General features: G+C 48.1%; 8 protein-coding genes and 1 non-coding gene across 9 annotated transcripts; all 9 read right to left on the minus strand.

Annotated features, from left to right (window-relative positions):
• Positions 1 to 236: 236 nt before the first annotated feature.
• On the minus strand, positions 237 to 1490 carry ARB_06891 (uncharacterized protein; the record flags this gene model as incomplete). The annotated part of the gene is made up of 2 exons (XM_003015085.1): positions 237 to 1153; positions 1253 to 1490. 2 exons carry the CDS (start codon positions 1488 to 1490, stop codon positions 237 to 239), a joined length of 1155 nt encoding a protein of 384 aa, XP_003015131.1.
• A 991-nt stretch (positions 1491 to 2481) lies between these two features.
• On the minus strand, positions 2482 to 3954 carry ARB_06892 (uncharacterized protein; the record flags this gene model as incomplete). Its single annotated transcript, XM_003015086.1, has 1 exon — positions 2482 to 3954. One exon carries the CDS (start codon positions 3952 to 3954, stop codon positions 2482 to 2484), a length of 1473 nt encoding a protein of 490 aa, XP_003015132.1.
• A 914-nt stretch (positions 3955 to 4868) lies between these two features.
• On the minus strand, positions 4869 to 6113 carry ARB_06893 (uncharacterized protein; the record flags this gene model as incomplete). Its single annotated transcript, XM_003015087.1, has 1 exon — positions 4869 to 6113. The coding sequence occupies one exon, from the start codon at positions 6111 to 6113 to the stop codon at positions 4869 to 4871; it is 1245 nt and encodes a 414-aa protein (XP_003015133.1).
• A 255-nt stretch (positions 6114 to 6368) lies between these two features.
• On the minus strand, positions 6369 to 6950 carry ARB_06894 (uncharacterized protein; the record flags this gene model as incomplete). Its single annotated transcript, XM_003015088.1, has 1 exon — positions 6369 to 6950. The coding sequence occupies one exon, from the start codon at positions 6948 to 6950 to the stop codon at positions 6369 to 6371; it is 582 nt and encodes a 193-aa protein (XP_003015134.1).
• Positions 6951 to 9458: 2508 nt separating this feature from the next.
• On the minus strand, positions 9459 to 10388 carry ARB_06895 (uncharacterized protein; the record flags this gene model as incomplete). Its single annotated transcript, XM_003015089.1, has 1 exon — positions 9459 to 10388. One exon carries the CDS (start codon positions 10386 to 10388, stop codon positions 9459 to 9461), a length of 930 nt encoding a protein of 309 aa, XP_003015135.1.
• Positions 10389 to 11032: 644 nt separating this feature from the next.
• On the minus strand, positions 11033 to 14734 carry ARB_06896 (uncharacterized protein; the record flags this gene model as incomplete). Its single annotated transcript, XM_003015090.1, has 1 exon — positions 11033 to 14734. The coding sequence occupies one exon, from the start codon at positions 14732 to 14734 to the stop codon at positions 11033 to 11035; it is 3702 nt and encodes a 1233-aa protein (XP_003015136.1).
• Positions 14735 to 15466: 732 nt separating this feature from the next.
• Positions 15467 to 15538, minus strand: ARB_06897. Its single transcript has one exon. It is a non-coding gene; the product is annotated as a tRNA-Arg (tRNA).
• A 271-nt stretch (positions 15539 to 15809) lies between these two features.
• ARB_06898 (uncharacterized protein) lies at positions 15810 to 16923 on the minus strand (the record flags this gene model as incomplete). The annotated part of the gene is made up of 3 exons (XM_003015091.1): positions 15810 to 15922; positions 15993 to 16705; positions 16787 to 16923. 3 exons carry the CDS (start codon positions 16921 to 16923, stop codon positions 15810 to 15812), a joined length of 963 nt encoding a protein of 320 aa, XP_003015137.1.
• A 557-nt stretch (positions 16924 to 17480) lies between these two features.
• ARB_06899 (uncharacterized protein) lies at positions 17481 to 18044 on the minus strand (the record flags this gene model as incomplete). Its single annotated transcript, XM_003015092.1, has 1 exon — positions 17481 to 18044. The coding sequence occupies one exon, from the start codon at positions 18042 to 18044 to the stop codon at positions 17481 to 17483; it is 564 nt and encodes a 187-aa protein (XP_003015138.1).
• Between the last annotated feature and the right edge of the window lie 825 nt (positions 18045 to 18869).

The raw sequence follows: 18869 nt of genomic DNA on the forward strand, positions 1-18869 counted from the left end.
ATGGAGGATTGGCCCGTAGAGGATTGGCCCGTAGAGGAGTGCTATACAGGGCAATTGATATTATTACAAGTACTGCGATATCATATACTAGTTCATTATGGTAGAGCGTTGATTTTATGTCATGACAACTACCTCATATTTGACAATAGAAAAGACGCAGACCCAGCATCAGAACCCATTTGAAAGCATTGAATTTAACAGTTTTGGTATGGTACTCAAAGAACAAGATCATGCATCTATGCCTCGTTCAGGAGCTCATGGAAGCTTTCAGGAGCACGCTCAGGTGCCTTATCGGTCTCGATACCAGCTTGGCCCAGCTTCTGTTTTGAGAAAGCAGCAGCATATGGGTTGAGTCTGAGAAGAGCCTGCTTGTTTCTGAGTGGGTTCTTCTTCTGGACACATCCTCTCTTGGTCTTGGCCTCGCCCTTGGGCTCTCTGAGAACGGACTGGATTTCAGAGGAGTTGATAAGGCGGGTGACATCGGAGTTGGAGACAATGTTGGAGGGGAGGAGGAAGTCTTTCTTGAGGGCGGAGGCGGTGGTGGTAGTGCCATAGATCTCATCAAGAGCGCTGAAGGCAGCAGAGGACCAGACAATGAAACGTCCAAGGTGACCACCTGGGGCGAGCTGAAGAAGGTTGAGTGAGAAAACGGAGGAGGTCTCAACACCGGGAATGTTGCGGAAAGCTCTAACAAGCTCCTTGCCATCGACCTCTGGGTTGTAGATGACGAGGGGTCCACGGCGCTGGCGGTATCGGCGGCCTCTCAGCTTACCCTTACCAGCACGGACTTTGCGGGACTCCTTGACCTTGACGAGGTCAGCGCCAGCACCGACGGCCTGGAGAAGGGCAACGGCAGCCTTGGTCTTGGTGAGAGCGTCACCCTGGAAGCACTTGGAGTCGACAACAAGGGGAACCTCAGGGACGTTGTCAACACGGTGACCACGAGCGAAGAGAAGAGCAGGGACGGAAGAGGCAGCGAGGGCGGAGGCAGTAGCAAATCGTCTTTGGCCGACATTGACCTTCTGATGCCACTTGCGCCAGACCTTGGTGGGAGCAAACATTCGTCCAGATCGACACATGTTACCGAAAGCAGCCTGACCAGCACGGTGAGTACCACCACCAGAGACACGGGGGATACGTGCAACGGCACGACCTGCAACCCAGAAGCACTCAATCAGCATTCAATTCGTCCACAGATTTCCTTCAACCCCTTTCCCATCGATATCAAATAAGAAAACCTCAGTTCACGTACCGGTACCCCAAGACTCGGCGGAAGTCTGTTCACCGGCCTTCTCGCTCACGGCATATGGCTGTCTCTTGTTCTTTGCGATACCAGTGTGTACGGACCTGGTCAAACAGTCAGTATATGCGTCCCATCTCTCAATATCTTCCGCATCAAAGGGTGTATATCTCGTACTGGACAATATCGGGGCGGATGGGTGCCAGGAAAACGGTAGGGAGCGGGTGGGTAGAGCCGCTGGGCTTACCATCCGCCGAGATGACGGTCACAGTTGGGCGAGAGGCCATTGTCGTCGACGTGATGCTGCTTGGTTAGTCGGACGTCGTCAAGAATTGTCGGCGTTTGAAGATGTTCAAAGTTCGTCGCGAAGTCGCTTTTTTTCGCTTCACTCGATGTGGGCAAGCACAAAACAGAGTTCAAGCCCTAAGCCCTAACTATTGATAGAATTTAAACCTGCAATTTTGCTTGGCATCGTGTTTTGTTGCTTATATAATATATATTGATTCACGTGACTATGTATTCTCCCCTTTCCCAAAGAGGAAAATAAGACTTCAACAAAGTAATTTATGCTGTGTTGCGACCATTTTAGGAGCTATTGCTCGATATTTTAATATTAACCCTTATATACTGAAGACAAGAAACTAGGTAAACTACCTTGCGAAAAATCCATCAATATTTACTTTGTACAGGTGCCGCTATATAGCACTCGGAGCTAGACTACCAGGCACTCATACTGCCCCGATACCCAGGTATGGGACAACAGTTTCCAAACTGAGTGCCAGCAAGCTTTGGTTCCCAGCAAAATGCGGCCTGCACTCACTATTACTGAGCTTATAATGAAACCATAGGTGTCCTTAGCAACCCACAATACGAGTCAGTGGGTGAGGTACGATGACGGGGTAGCTATACAGCAGAAGATAACAACTGTAAACAGCCCATGCCTTGGGGGTATCACGAACTATCTACAGCTATGTTCGGCCTGCGAGTTCCATTTATCTCGTATTATTTCACTTCCAGTACCAGACATCTAACCGACATTTATTTTTGATATTAAGGTTAGTTAGGCCAGTGGGCAACATGGACTACTTCCTCCAGACTAATCTCGCACTTAAGATATATGCAGTGTACTCAATGCCATTTTTATTTAATGTATCAAAGAGAAGAGTCTTGCAAAATTTCTTTCTATACCAATCCAGTCCTATAGACCCGTGAAATTTATCGAATAGAGCCTTGACGTTGAATTACCATGACGGCGAGATATAATAGTGCCTCCAACGCTCTCCATCAGCCTCCCTAAATGTATCAAGCGTGCCATTCACCCCGTTCGGCCCAACAGACCAAATGCCATCGTCTATGAGCTTGCGCCAGCAATTGAATAAACATTCCAACCGCTGGGGCCGCCAGTCGCCACCACCAAAAGGCTTGTATCCATGCTGAAAGAGGCCCCCCATATTTCCTACAAGAGACCCGTCGCTTTTCCGTGCGCCTAGCCCGGTTTCGTCCCAAACACGCTCCATGAAGTTGAAGGGAAGTAATAGCCGAAATCCTTCCTCCGCGTTGTCAGAGCTATTCCGCATAACAGACTCGCTATAGACACCGGCATTCACTCGGGGCGGAATATTTGAATGGGTATATGATGCACTAAAGTCGTGAGTAAATGCACACGTCGTGCTCTTTAAGTGAACCGGATGCTCCCCAGCAGCGGGGAAAAGGCATACGGACGGTATTGAGTAAGGTGAGGAGCGAGGTAGGCTGGTGTATGGTTGCTCCGCTACAAACCCAGCCTTATCCATCGCGGGCAAGACAAGCCCTGGGGCTATGCGGTGGAATAGAGGCCGTCGCGCACGAGTCAGAAAGGCACGCGCAAAGCCAGGGTCAGGCACTGAAGCAGCGTCCAGGACGGCCGGTGGTACCAGCGGCGGCTTTGAACCATGGCGGTTATTATTATTATCATTACTATCAATCGCACTGCCAGTTGTGCTGCGCAATATACGTGCCTCGATGGTCTCACATAATCGGTCCCACGCGGCAATACAAGTATCAACCTGGATATCACTGTAGGGTCGCCACTCCCAGCACCCAAACTTCTCGCAGTCAAATAAACCTGGCTCGTCAGGAAGTGAGCCTACTACTTTGCCAATAAAAATTAGGTTAATCCAGCTAGAAAGCACTGTCTCAAGTGGGTGCCAGAGCTCCTTATTCTCCTCAATGGGCAACGCTTGGTCATAGGCGTCCATGTGCATAAAAACAACAGCGCGATGGGAGGCTTGATGGTAAAATAAACCACCACCGGATTCAATATTCATTCCACCTTCATATAGGCTCACCAGACTATCCTCTGGCATATCCTTAAGATCGGCCGTGATGTTGTCAAAGAGATATGCTGGACTATTGAAATGGTGAGCATAGAAAAACAGAACTCCAGAGGGGTGGTAGTGGTAAAGGGGCAGGATCGCTGCATCCAGGAAAGCTGCTAGAGACCAATGAAGTCTAGGACGAAGAGACTCTGCAGCAGCACCATAGACAGCAAAATATGTATAGCTATTTCGGCGCAAAAGATCCAGCGAGCGACCCTGGGCCAGCCAGGCGTAATGGACCAGGTAGTTATGTAGAGCAACACAGCGGTCGACGTCCATCCCTTCTGCTGGGTCGCGGGCCGGGTTGTCTGGTGTGACCAGCTGGCCGCTGATATCTGGAAGCTGAGAGACATCCATCTAACTACTTAGCCGCTACTCCGTATTCGAGTAGGAAAACGAGAGATGTTGAGAATTGAGTGTACGGAGCAGTGGCTTCAAGTTCATGGTTAGTACCGATCGTAATAACCAGTGTTACTACCTGTATATACTACCTGGCTTTATTTCACACAACGTCCTGCACGTTGTAAATCTGCTTGATGTCTCAGTAGAGTTAAGGCTATATCCAACTCTATCTTTCGCTAATCTTAATTAGGTTGCAAATAGAGTTTGCCCCATAGCGCTTGGCATAATTTGGATTATGTAATTTAATCAGGCACATAACTTTCAATTCCTAAAGAGGAAGGTCAGACGTCCTTTTTAAATATACAGGCATCGGTTTATCTTCAAATCATGTTGGAAAGTAACAGCAGCACTTCCAGGTGGGATATCCAAGCAAAAGGCCTGGCACTTACCACCATCAAACATTACTATTTCTAGAATATTGGATATACGTCTGCGAGAAGACCAATTGCTCCATAAAAATCGCTGGATATGATTTTTGATACATATTCCGGAGGTATTTCTAAATTTCATAAGTCATGCACAAAATGATTGTGCTGGAGAAGGTAAAAACAACAAAAACACCACCGCCAATAAACCATTTTCCCGTCATATGTGAGAACCCGACCAATGGGCGAACTTGAAAAAATATGTTCAATTTGAAACAAACCCCCCAAAGCAAGCGTGTCAAACGATGCTAAGTGAAGTATCCCATTGCCCGCTCCTTGCCATGTAAAAGGAAGCATCGAAGAAACAGAAAAGATCAGCAAGGGGAAAAAAGAAGGGAAACTGAGAGACAAAATGCCTTGTCAAAAGAAATGTTGGCCAAGTTCAGCTTGCCAAGTAAATGGAAACTGAACATTGGATCACTTTGTGTCATGTAGCTTGTTCTTTTAGACACGGAGTGGGAGATAGTGTCCGCGGCGGCGGTGCATGGGGGCACGCTTGCCTGGAAGAGACTCGCAAGTTACTCCAGCGGGGAGGTTCATGAGGACAGTCCACTGGCCGCTAGCACAGCGTTGGTACTGGGTGCCAGAGCAGCTCCACTTGCCCTCCTCAGTGCATGGTCCAGCATGGGCAGTGCCGTTGCCGGGTGGGGTTGGCATGCCGGTACCGGTTGGGACAGGTGCAGTGGGAGCAGTTGGGTTGGCAGTTGGAGCTGGAAGGAAGACACCGCCGTTTCCAGGGCCAGAGTCACTGTTGGCTGGAGCAGTTCCGGTGGGACCAGGAGCATAGGTTGGAGCTTCGGTTGAGGATGGGGAGGTTGGAGCATAGGTCGAAGATGGAGCTGGAGCGCCTCCCTTGTCACCACCGTTGCCACCATTTCCGCTGCCGCCAGATCCGGCCTTGGGGGAGCTTCCTCCCATGTTGGCGCAGACAGCATCACCCTCCTTTTGGAGGCGGTTGGGCATACCGGCCTTCTCGACAGAGTCACCGCTGGCTGGGAACATAACATCCATACCCTCGGCAGTTTCACAGTAGGGCTGGTTACTGAGCTCGACGTTGGCGATGAAGATGTTTGGCATATCGGCGCGCTTGGAGAGGGGGGTAAAGCTGCGTGGGTCACGCTTGGGGGTAGGCTCCCAGCGCTTCTTGGAGCCTCCAGTGACTTTGATGGGGGCACAGTTCATGTACATCTCACGGTTTCCGATGCGGTTGAACCAGGTCCAGGCAAGAGTGTACTCGCCAGGGGCAATGCTAGATGGGATCTGGAACTCGAACTTGGATGCTCCATGTCCGTTAGGGTCCTCTGGAAGGTTTCCATCGACGTTGGCAGGGCAGCCTCCAAGGATAGAGTGGATGACCTTGAACTCAGAGTTCTTGGTTGGCTCCTTGTCAGTGGTAAGACTGACCTGGCAGGATCCGCCTCCGTGGACAGCAGAGCCCTTGAAGGTCAGGGGAATTTTCTCGCCAATAGCAAACACGTTCTTGCTGGAGTCGAACTTTCCAGGTAGATAGCTGCCACCAGTCTCCTTGGACGCGGTAAACTTGCAAGGGTAGTCAGCTCCGCTTCTGAGTAGGGGACCGTTGTCGAGGTTCTCGGGGTTGAAGGGGATTGGGCTCTCCATGACCATATGGGCGTTGGCGAGGCCCATGAAGGTGGCAGCAGCGGCAACGAATGCTTTAGAGTAAACCATAGCTGCGGTGTTTGTTGATGATGTTGTTTGGTCTTCTTGAAAAGAGTGGTATGGAAACGTTCGACACGATAAAACTTTGAAGTTGTTAAGGAATGAAGGTGATCAAAGTTGACGATGAGGCTTTATATATCCTTCTTTCAATCACTTCGTGCCAGACGACGTAAATGTAAAGAAAGATAGCAGCTCTGACGGAACTTTGTCGACAGTTGCAGATTGCTAATTGATCGAACAGTTAGTGCTAGCTCCGCGTAGATGTCACTCAACTTTTCTAGAAGTGAAGTTCGTTTTGGTGGAAGAAGATGGATGAAGTAGAAATCTCCCGAAGAGGAAATTCCCGACATCATCACCAACGAGCAACACCAACAACACACTCCGGAACATATCAATAGCGACAATAGTAACAACAACAACCACCACAACAACAATTGAGTATGTCTCACCTCGAAGATATAATTCAGCTGGGAGAACCCGAACTATACGATTTGGACGCAAAGATGCAAATGCTTTTTTTGGAAAAGGAATGTGATGTTCTTCTGCAGTGCCACAGGCAAGCAGGTAAGGAGTGTGTATAAGAAAGAAGAAAAAGGGGACTGGCCCTAAAAGGAGAGAATCTAATGAACAAGAGTAGATCGAGTCGAAACGTTCCAGCGTGATGGAGAAAAGAAGAAGAGAAAGCCGGAAAGACAGAGGAGGAGTGACGGTCTTTAATAGTTTTTTTCTGGTTCCGCCTGCCAGTATATGCAAGCCCATCGCGAATCCATCCAACTGCCGAAGTCTGCCTGTTCCACAAGCCCCTGGTGCCTTGGGATTCTCAAGCTGACCTGTACGATGGGCCATCCGACTGGCCTTCCACTCGCCAATCCAAGACGTAGGTACATGAAGACGGCCACGACATGCACATGAGAAACCTACACTTGAAACGCCCAAGAGGGGCCTCTGGAGGAGGAGTTTTGGCGCCCTGAATTCTTGATTCCTGGGGATAAACAGCGGGATTGGCCCTCTCCTGTCCCCACGCAGCCACACGCTAGGCTTGCTCCGAAAAAGAAACCACGAAGAGCCCCACGATGAGTTGCGGCACCAAGCCGATGATGGCAAAATATGTCACACAACAGCTGACGAGTGTGGCCCAGCACCGCGGGATCACTATTCACGCTTCCTCATCGGCTGAGTCGGTAGGTTCCGTATATCAATTAGTTACTGCGATAGAATCCATCGTGATGAACAAAAAGGAAAGAAAAGTAGTTTCTTTCGCGCCACATTGGGCGATTCAGAAGCCCCAAGAACTTGTCAGTCTTGTCCAGGGTCAGAAACGTTAAGTGAATGAAAAGTGAAAAAGCTTGCATGTGGTGGTGTTGGGCATCGCTCTCTCATTCGCTTGTTCAGTGAGGAAGGGCCATTTTCCTGCCGCTGCTGTGTTGCGTGTATATGCCAGGGCGAACGGCTTAATCTTGCCAGCAGGAGCCCTATCATCTTTCGCCTGTGGAAGCATCATCTAACACATGGATGGTGTCTGGCCTCGCAGAGGGTCCATATTATCTGCAATCCACACTGCAAACGAGCAAGACGAGCAACCAACTCGATGATCTCAGGCGAATTCGGATGTCTCCTAACCGCCAACGACGAATGACGGCTAGGATTCCCCGCTCCTGGCAGCTGGGCATGGTTGTTGTCCTTGATAAAAGTCCAATCCGCCACATGGATTGGTGGAAGATCCCAGCAGAGGCCCTTGCCAGATCTTCAACTGGCCGCTCGCTCTTTTCCGATCTTTGCAGGCGATCCACCCTTCATTGAGGGCGCATGCCAGGGCGAATTTCTCATTGGTTTATGTATTTAAATGGCTTGTGAGAGATCCAAGCCCGTTCAGGGGTGTACAACCACTCAGATGCATCTGGAATGAAAACCTGAAACAGCCTCCGTAGTTGGCGCTCAAACGGGGACCCCCTGCCCACCACCATTTATCCGAACATCTAGAGGAGACACAGATATAACGGCGCGAGCCTTGGGAACCGGGGTATTCTGCACTGCTATTCAATCCTAACCGCCGACTTCGAAGCGATCCCAGACAGAACTTTCACCCTTCTACATGGAATCCTCCAGAGTATCAGTGCCCATCCAGGGTTTTATGTGGGATGGCAAGATCTACGTTTGCGTTTGACCGAAAAATGGCTGATCCGTGGCTCAGAGGCAAGTCTGACCACAGCCAAACCCACAGGTACGGCAACACCCACAAAAGCGACCGAGAACCGGCCATCTGACCCGTGTCTTCCTCTCGATGGTTCTATCGATGGCTCACAAGCCTCTGACGTAGTTATTCTGCCCCATCCATTTCGGGAAACAACATGAGATCTCATTTCAGTTGAAATTTGGAATTTGGAGAACGGGCAATCTTGCGCTGAGGCACGCTGTTCGATTTGTGTCGACTGTTCTAAAATTATGACCACCCTGGACCATGACTCGGCGGTAAGACAATGATCAATGCTGCTTTTACAGGGTCAACCCCTGACGAAATGTCTGAATATCTACGGAGCACTCCGTACAGTACGTGCATACACTTCATGGTGGCATTTGAAATGTCTGCCTTACATTTCCTTCACAAGGTGGGTTGCCCTGAATGTGATCCTCCGAGGACTTTGCAGGTACATACACACGGCGCCAGTTAAAACAGACAGGCAGACGGGGTGTCTTTTTCCTTGTCTGAGTCAACGTAAGGCTCGCACATGAAGCCCAAACGGCTCCCTTTCTCATACAGTGCATTCGCTACTCAGTACATAAGCATGCTTCAGCTGCGTTAAAGTAACCAGCAATAGGATGTTAAGGGCTATGTATAGAACGACAGAAACAATATTCAGCAGCAAATAAAAGACTTTGAAATGTATCAACCTGCGAAAAGTTCCGTGCTTCGTTTGACGATTCCGGATACTCACGTCTACTCAGTCTTTATTCTCGTCTAACAGTTTATGACATGTTTCATTTTATAGCCAAATAGCGTCTGAGTTCCTGGCTCTACCAGTGATGAGAGGCGTCTTCCGTAGTATGCTGAAATTCTCATTTCCACCAAAGTCTGGCGGGAAGCCATACATCGTGGGAGAAGCCTTTTGGTTCTCGTGAATTCGAAACATATTCCCCCAGAATTGACGTGACTTGGAGTATGTGCCCCGTTTCAAGTGAACATTCTGGCCCGATGGTTCTGAAGAGAGTTGCCACGGACCCTCGAATCCACGTCTTTTATGAAGCAGGGAATGGGCAGTCATTTCCGTGCTAGGGGGAAAGAAACACCACGTCTTCCCTTTCGACTACATACACGTTGAAGCGCCATGGCAAAGCACGCTCTGTATCTGGCGCAGTTCATTTCTTTCCTTTCTTCTTCCCTTTCTCTGTCGATTGAGCTTTTTCGAACCCTCCCTTGACCAACGCATCCCTGGCAGCAGCGTTGATGATTCGAAAACGATCAGGCCCAAGTTTTACTCCGCCATACCATCTTGTCACAACAACCACAACGTCCCAGACATCCATCAACTGCATGAGATGTAGCAGTCTTCCGCCAGCTGCCGTTTCGCCGTCGTCATCAAAATCTTGAACAACAGTGTCGCGACCTGGCTGTTGTTGCTGGTCGTTTGAAGATTGCTGGGTTTGCCGGATGCGCCATGCAGTGATATTGTGGGTTGCAGACGCGACCTTCTTTTCTGTAGCAAGGAGATGGTCAAGATATTTCTCTGCCTGCTCCTTGGATTCTACCGTCGCTGCTCGCGCCACAAATACAGATTTCTTCTCTGTGATCGGATCCGATATCACCCACGGCGGCGGGGTAGCCAGTCCAAGGGAATGTATGTCCTTCTCTTCAAGCATAGACGTAGACGGCTCATCTGTTGGCGGAGTATTGTCGTTCTTTTCTTTCTCGTTCTGTACCGATTTTGTTTCATTAAACCGCTCCTCTGCATCGACGATCAAATCGTAAAGGCAAACCGACCCTTCCGTCCATACTCTTTCAACAGAGTCTGCTAATATATCCGCATATCTCTTCCCTTCGCCTCTCGCTCCGCTGGATGCAGGTCCAAGAACACGCGGAGGGGTTGTTGGATAGTTGGAATGAAATCCTAGCAGAAATGAGACTGTCTCGTGGTTGGGTATTGTAAGTATTATCGTGTGCTTTACGGCCAATTCGGCGTGCGGAGACGAGGATGTAAGTGTTATCGTAGACGGGTCGTATATAGCATTGACGGCATCGATCTCTTCGGCCAGGTCTTCATTCTCAAGTATCCGATCTTCGATATTCATGGAGTGTGAGTGCTTGCGAAATTGTTGTCCCCGCAGTCAATCGATGGAATTAACGTTGGCAACAAACACAGTCGTTTGGTAGGAGGATGGTTAACTAAATAATCAACCACTGAATGCAGCTCCAAGAGAGATATTTGCAAAGGCCTGGTTATCGGTCGTGTCCAGGTGGTAAACTCATTTCTTGTCTCTGATGTGTTAACATCAAGTAAAATTGCTATGGAGCTAGAAACTAAAGTGTTCTAAGCCAGGAACGACGTCATCCCAAAATTTTAAGTAACTCTTTAGTTAACTAATTTAACTACTAGTTAACTAGTTACCGAGCCCCTAATTAACACTACCCGTCAGATGTAAGAAATAAGCTGTGTTGCTTCTATATAGACACATAGTCAGTCCCCTGTTTAATAACTTCATCAATCCAATCCTAAATGCTGCTGGCACGTCCTAGGTTTATACTCCATGAACGGCATCCCTGCAACGGGAAGAAGATGTTACAGAAACCTGCTATTATAATATTGGTAACATTGCTAGATAATGCAACCCAGATAGCATTAGACAAGTGCGGCATTGAATCCTGCAAATGGAATACAAGAATGCACGGGAGCGTAAAAGTCGTAATTTCATTACTCTAATTAAACTACTGTATCCTACAACCCAAGACTTGTAACATCTTCACTAGTAGGCCACCAATTATCCTCCTCTAGGAGATCCGCTTCTACTTTGTATGGTTCCTGTCGGGAAATGCAAGTGGAGTATGAAGAGATGGAAGATGAGCTTGGACCCTCATCCTCTGATGTGTCGCCAGTTAAGTCAATGCATATAGGCTTTTTCGGCCGCAATGATTGATTCTTGGTTTTGCGGGGGGTCCGTAATGGATACCTACGGCGCTTCGGTCTGGAGACAATGTTGCTTTCCTCACTGCTGACCTCGATTGTTTCTTTTGGAGCAATTTGAGGGATCCTAGAGGTCGATGGCGTGACCGGCTCGTTCAGACGTCGGGCCTTGCCGCCCTTGCGAGGAGATCTAGCTGGTCCGCTTTCCCTATTTCGAGCTAGAGCTAGTGAGATATGCCGATGAACACGACGTTGACCATCTTGATCCAGAAGCTGTCTTTGAGAGATTGGCGGGCCATCTAATTGCTCAGCTTGAATGGCTGGTTCCAATGGGGTGTACGGTATCTCATTAGGAGACGTCCCTGGTGGCCGAGCCCAGATGGCGTAAGGCCCTTCATATAGGGGGCCTTTACCAAACCCAAAGATGGGATGACGAGTGAGCTTCCCAGAGGCCACCAGTCTCTTCGACTCCAATATACCGGCCACAGATTCTTCGCAGTCGTTATTGGTTTGGGTATTCACTTCAGCGGCATGGTAGGCTAGATCTAAACCGTTCTCCCGGCTAAAAGGCGCTGTTGAGAGGATATGGACAGATCCACCACTATCACCAATTACTAAATTCGTGTGGTCTGGAGATAAAGCGCCGGACATAACCCCGTGATTGAAAGTGGCAATATCCTCGAAAATTAGATCGTCTGCAGACCGTCTTATGTCCCACGTTTTAACAACTCCATCCGAGCCTCCTGTAAAGAATGTAGAACCACTCCACGTTGCCAAACAAACGCCGGTATCATCCTCTTCTTGTGTAACAGAGGTATCCAATTGGTGAATGGGCTTCCCATGCCCAAGTTTATGGAGCACGCTAGATGGGTTACGGCGGTCATAAACGTAAGTCAGATTGTCAGTACAACTGGCGGTGACATAGTTATCGTTGCTCGGACAGAAAGTAATTTCATTAATGTCCAAGGCCGGGCACTGGAAGGAGCTGACTTCGCAGTGTGTCCTCAACGGATCATAGAGATTAACTACTGACCGCACACTGGTCAAATTCGAATTAGCAAGTTGCTGGGGTGTCGAACACCCTGCAATGAATAGTGGTTGATTCCGGTGCCATTTGATGTCCGAGATATGAAATGGTATTTTCCACTTATCAAATCGGCAGACGTTGGATGCTTCGACCTGCCAAAGGACAATTAATCCACACTCTGAGGCGGATGAGTTTAACCGAACGAGCTTTTGCGACATGCCTGCAGCTAAAAACTCACTGCAAGAAGGATTTGTGCCCCATGCTAACGAAGACGGGGCATATCCTTGATATCTTTCTAATTCAACACAAGTATGTGTGCCGTTTGACATTGGAGACCAGATCCTGACTGGGGTGGTATCTTGACAACCAGTACCTACAAGGCGGTACTGGCAATCAGAAATGGCCATAACGTCAAGCTTCTCAGGGTGGAATAGCTGCTGGATGCAACCCACTTCCGGTTGTGTGTCCCAAACCCTTACGGTTTTATCGTAGCTCGCCGTATATAAGTATTTTTTAGACCACTGCGCTGCACTGATTGTCATGTAAAGATCCGGGTCAAGGTTGTTGTACGAGGCCTGGTTGGTAAATTCCCCTCCGGAGATGAGAGGACGGGGTATTCTATGGTCAGGTAGCTCTCTTATAGAGTCCGTAACTAGATCTCCCAACAGTAGGTTGTTATTGCGGTTATACTGCATGTTGTTTTCCTCACAGTGTGTGCTGGTACCCGCAATGAATTGTGTCCCATCTGGCGACCATGACAACACCAAGACGTCGTGTGAGGCGCCTTTCCAAGTTTTCCATAATTCCCATCTCCTAGAATGCAGGGTTCGTAGACTGACGTTGACTGGGTCCCGTCCCCGATGATTTGTGAGACCCAGTTGCCGAGATCTTAGCATTGCAGATGGCAACTTATTATCTGAGCTGGCTAACGGTGTTTGTGGAGAGACTGAAGAAGCGTATACAACCAGGCTTGAGGGCATGTTGGAGAGAGACTTTGATTGTGCATCGGAAAGGAACCGCATAATAGAGTCGGCTTTCCTGCGATGCAATCCCTTGACAATATCACATTCTTGAAGTATAGAATTGATATTAGCACGACCAATTTTGGCAACTGTATTTTTACACCCTTCTGGCTGATGAGTATCTCTAAGTATTTTCTCAATTTGCTTGAGTATTTTTTGATACTCCTTGGGAATCCCCACGTGGGATAGGAATAGATGAGCTGGATCAAAACCAGGGGGTAGAAGGGTAAGCAAACCTTTTAACCTTCGAATCCTTTTGGTAATCAGTTCAACATCAAGAAATTGGACAGCATGAAAGAGATGATCCTGAATAGGAGTCTCGTCCTCTGGTATCTGATGCCCGCAAAGAAGGGTATAGATTGTTTTCATCTCGCTTGTAGAGAAGTCTACATGGCAAATGAAGCTACGGTACTGGTTGTCTCGCAGAAGTAGCCTTGGGTGGTTGACCCGTTGATCCGCTAAGATATATGGAAATTGAACCAGCGGATCCTCTTCGTCGAGGCACGAAGAAGAGTTTAATTCTCGCAAGATACATAGTTGTCTCGATCGATATAAACATCGAGGAGGTATAATGTCAACTCGTTTCCTAGCCAAACTTGGGACCTGTGGCGAGTATTGGAGGTCAACAGGTTCTTCAGGGGCCGTCGGTTCATAGTCATCTTCGATTTCGGCAAAACCGGGGGGTAAGTCATAGTAATTGGCTGGCTGTTTTCTTTCACGGCGAGACCGCCGCTGTGGAGTTGAATTGTTATTCCTTCTCGGCATGTTTAGTGGAGCTGGTGGCCTTCCTCGTGGTCGTTTAATAGGGATAGTAGGATGAATAGGATGAATTTGGGCATTACCGGGCGGTTCTGATGAACGAGAGCAAAGAGAAACGGATGAAGGAAGCGTCCATGAGGTGTGAGGTGAGCACTGAGAGTGGGAGGAATCAACATTGGAAGATTCCGGGTCTAAGTTGTTATTATTATCTTCCTGCGTTGCTTCGGGCAACAAAGCCCGCATGCTATTAGAGCCATCTGAAGTTGAGTAGAACACATCATTAGCATTATTAGCTTCTTCTGACCGATTATGGTTGTAATTTCCTGAGATATCGTTCTCGATTATGCCGGGAGGCTCATTTTCCAGGTTATCACTCTTAGCTAAGGCAACCCCCTTGATAGACGCGGTACTCCTTTCGGGGGACCATTCGATAGAAATATTCTTAGAATTGTCTGTCGATATCGATGGAGCCGATTTGGCCACTTCACAAGGAAAGTTCTGCCTATCAGTTAGGCATTCAGCCTTTCTCTTTAATGGATTTGGCTCTCTTGGAGTCGAAGGTGAATTTCCCCTGGGTAGAAATTGTTCAAGCAATCGCTGTAGTTCCGGCTCGGGGTCAACATCATTTTCGTCATCATCGGAATTGGTTCCTAGGACCTGGGAAATCCGTTTGCTTCTCCGAGGCAGTGATGTTTTACCAAGCTCCATAGGCTAAGCTATGCAGGATGCGCCTTTCTTCTCAAACTACTAGTTTTAGTCAGTCATTAAGCGCTAACAAGCCCAATACAAGCTTAAGGCACCTTACCATCTATATAAGTATATATATGTGTGTGTATATATGTATATACTAGTTTCGATACGTGAGTCTTCACATCCAAAGTCTTGCATAGATGCAGTAGCAAGTGAAAAAAAAGGGATGATCTTGGATTGATAAACGGAGTTTTCCGAGTTCAGATGAAGATAGGATATCAGGCAACTGGAAATACTATCCCCAGTCAATACGACAAGCTTTCCTTAGCTGAAGATGCCTGGAGAGTAATAGTAGGGCATATGGGGAGATAGTATGTGCCTCAAAACCAAGTAATCAGACCCTATGCATCGAGACGGCAAATCCCGCTATATAGAGATTTGGCTTCTGCTAACGGCTCAAGAGTAGTTAGTGAGTATCGACTGTTGTGTCGTGTGGAGTCGCGTTCGTGCAAAGAAATTGAGTCGCGATTTTCAATAATCATCTATTCATTACGTAATAAGAACTACTCGCTGCGCCGCTTTCTTCGTTTAGTTACGGTTTACTTGAGTACCGGACCGTAGCACCATAGAAGGTATATATAAAGACAAGTAAAGAGGAGAGAGTATATGCAAAAATAGACATATCATACCCACTATAGGGGGGAAAAAAAAATAAAAATAAAAATAAGGGACGAGGGAAAAAAAAAAATTCGAACCTGGCAGGACTCGAACCTGCAGCCTCCTGATCCGGACTCAGATACTCTACCATTGAGCCACAGGTCCAGCTTTAACTTTGACAGTACGGGGTCCATGCTTATATAGGGGACCAACTGGTAATTATGGCAGTTTCCTTCCATCACGTCAACGTACAAGGAGGAAGATGTCCGGCGAAGGAGAAAGGGTGTTGAGGTTGAATATTTTGTCTAGCTATATTAGAGGGATCTGTGTATTTGTACAATGGGGCTACGTCTTGCTCCTTGGCACTCTGGCTCTTTTACAGAGCTTGTCAAGAAGCCGCGGAAAAAAATGCCTCCTGCTGCTTCTCAGGGGTCATTTACTTCCGGATAGTTCGTCGGCGGAGAGCAACCATGCTGTCGTAGAGGACGTCCTTAAAGGCAAACAGGAAGGCAGCAGTTAGAACACTTTGGCTGACCTTAGGCCCAATTCCTACAATCAATCATAGGGTTAATTAACACTGCCCGCTGCATAGGATCAGGATATATGATTTTAAACGCACCTTTATACAGACCAGCCCACCCTTCCTCCTTGATGATCTTCTTGAACTTGTCGTTCAAACTCTCCTTTGGTCCCTCCTTGTTGGCAACATGCATCCGGCTCTTGACGGTGATGTATGGGTAGGTGATGGAGGTAGCTAGGAGCTTTCCGAGGGCGCCCAAATAGAAAGCATCTGTGGCAGTCATCTTTCTCCGTCGCTCAACAATGTTCTTCAGCTGCTCGAAGAAAGTATACTGCAGAATAGGGTTGATGACCAAGATAAGAGCCGGCAGAACTCCAGCGAAGAGCGCCGCTGGGCCCTCCTGGCGCAAGAGGTCCTTCAGCGTCTCGATAGTCGTCTTCGCCTTCTTGTCACCGCCTTCAGTGGATGATCGCTGAGCCGTCATACGGGTATTTACTACCCAAATAGGGTTGGTAATCATCACCGTAGCGCTGCCAGCCAGTGCGCCAGCAATCATCGATTCCGCGGTTGTAAGCTTCTTCGAAGCCCGGCCGGCTCTTGCAGCGGCTTTCTCGAATGCAGCGCGAGTCCATTCGTACCAATAGTAGTAGACGAAGTTGGTAACGCTGATTCCAAAGACGGCGGATTCTAGGCCAGAGTAGAGCCCCCTGATGCCTTCTCGCTTGATGATATGGCGGATGGCCTCGATCGTCGAAGAATCAGCACGCTTCGATTCGACCTGCGCACGGGTAGAGAGTGTGATCAGCGGATATCTATGACCATAAAAGGCTCTAGTTAGCGCATTCATCTAGTAATGACGGGTTAATATGAGAGGAGAGTTGGGAAAATCGCACGTCAAGATCATGGACAGGATTCCACCACCAGCGCCAGCCAAAGCATGCGCAATATTGTCCCCCTGTTGCGCAGCAATGGTAGGCGCAGGCTTAGATTTTTGAGCTACAGGAGTAGCAGCTGCTTGAGACTGAGACATCTTGTATATGAAATATATGGTATATCGTCTAATTGATTGAGACAGATGCTGGGCAGGAAGGGTAGTAGTTGAGCGCAAAAGAAAAAAAAAGTAAACGATCAACAGCGAAAACGGCAGAGAAAAAAGGAAACGAGCGAAAAGGGAGACGCAGTTATATAACTAGAAGATCGAAAGTGCCAAAGGGCGGTCGAAAGCCGGCAGAGAACCGATCGTGCTGTGTTCTGCGTCTCCTTGTGATTTTTCTCATCCCTGGGACGAAGAATCTCCGGGTGTTCATCATATGACGTTTAGCCGCGGTCGATTTGCCTCGGCTGTTTCCCGAATTGGACACCATCAGTTTTCTTCGCTCCATGAATCACGGAGTTCCTGTTAATACATTAAAATGAATATAAAGACAAATAAATACATAGATGTTTCGCTATGAGCTGAATTGAATCAAAAAAAGCCAGCACCAGCCAGACGCCGGCGATGACAATCATTTGTGAACCTCCCAATGCCCCGTAACTTAGTGCCTGAAAAAATAGATAAACTGCCACCGTAAAAGAAGGGAAAGATCATTAAACAGGGGACCTAGCCTCCCAAGGCTTGATCCTCTGTTCCCAGTACTCTGCAATGTTTTCCTTTGACTCCGTCTGTATACAGACTTCTGTCACTTTTGTGATTTCATCCGTATTCTGTTCAGGGGGCTGGACGATGGCCTCCTGACTGCTCGCTACTTCACTATGTTGTTTTCGTTTATGCTTGTGTTTTTTGCGGCCGGCGCTATGTTTGGATGCGTTGCTGTATTTAGACATCGGGTAGCTATCGTCGCCAGTCATGGTCGATACGCTATAATCCTCGCTAAAAAATTTCTTGCTGGGACCAGAGCTGACCGTGACTGTCGTTAGCGATTTTGTCTTCGTTGCATATGAGGATGAGTGAGAGTCGTCTCCGTATGAGAACCATCCAAACCCATTTGAGGATGCTATGCGTGTGAGGTGTTTGCCTAGAGGTCCGAGAGCGGGTATCGAGGCCGTAACTATGACCAGGTAGTGCTTTAAGGATCCCCACATAGCCAGGTCGGCCATCTTCCAGGAGTAGTCTGAGTCATTCCCAATGCGGTAGATGTAATAAGCCTTCATAACAGGTGCGACAAAGGCACTTTGCAGATTTTAAAAGTTAGCACCTTCAATAGGACGAGTTCAACAGGGAAAGGGTGCGAGGCACATACATTAAACTCAGCGACAAGATTAACGAAAGTGTGATTTTAGTGCGAAGAGGCATTCGGAGTTTGGATATCACAATTACAGGATATCCTGACAGGATAAGATCAGATAAACAACAACATGCTACAAACGGATATGTAGTTAGCATAAAGCCCAGCCTCGGAAGGAGAAGGTCCATCTAACCGCTTTGAAAGTAGGCTGAGGTCTTCACAACGCTCTTTTCCCAGCATTTCCCTCGAATAAGTGGATTCCATGCTGCTTCTGTAGGCCTGCACTGGCCTAAGATAATGAATACGTCCACAGAGTTGACAAGCGTGAGAAAGGTTATCCCAAGGTAGAAGTAAAGGGCGTGACTTTTTGCTTTGTCCACGACACGCAAGAGCAACAACGCAGCAGACACCTTTCCCCAGTTCACGGCTAAATCATGCATAGGCCCTGAAAGCCAGAAATATTTGGTAAGTTGTATAACTTGGCTTTTCGTGAGGTCGGCCTGGTGAGTGCCCAGTCCGTTATCAACGGAGGCGTTGACGAGAGCTGAATGGGCGCATCCGAAAATCTGGCAGTAATGAGTTAGACCCTACTCCGAGTTAATATCAATAAAAAACACAGAATCGTACCAGTGCCGGGAACATAAAGGCATCGTCCCATCCGAAAAGTTTGGTAAGGCAAGTGCGCAACCAAACCCGAACTGCAACCACCAACGTCGCTATCACAAAGGAAAGCCATGCGGCACCGAGGACC

The sequence above is a fragment of the Trichophyton benhamiae genome, assembly GCF_000151125.1.
Source record: "Trichophyton benhamiae CBS 112371 chromosome Unknown contig00476.0, whole genome shotgun sequence".
Taxonomy (NCBI): Eukaryota; Fungi; Ascomycota; class Eurotiomycetes; order Onygenales; family Arthrodermataceae; genus Trichophyton; species Trichophyton benhamiae.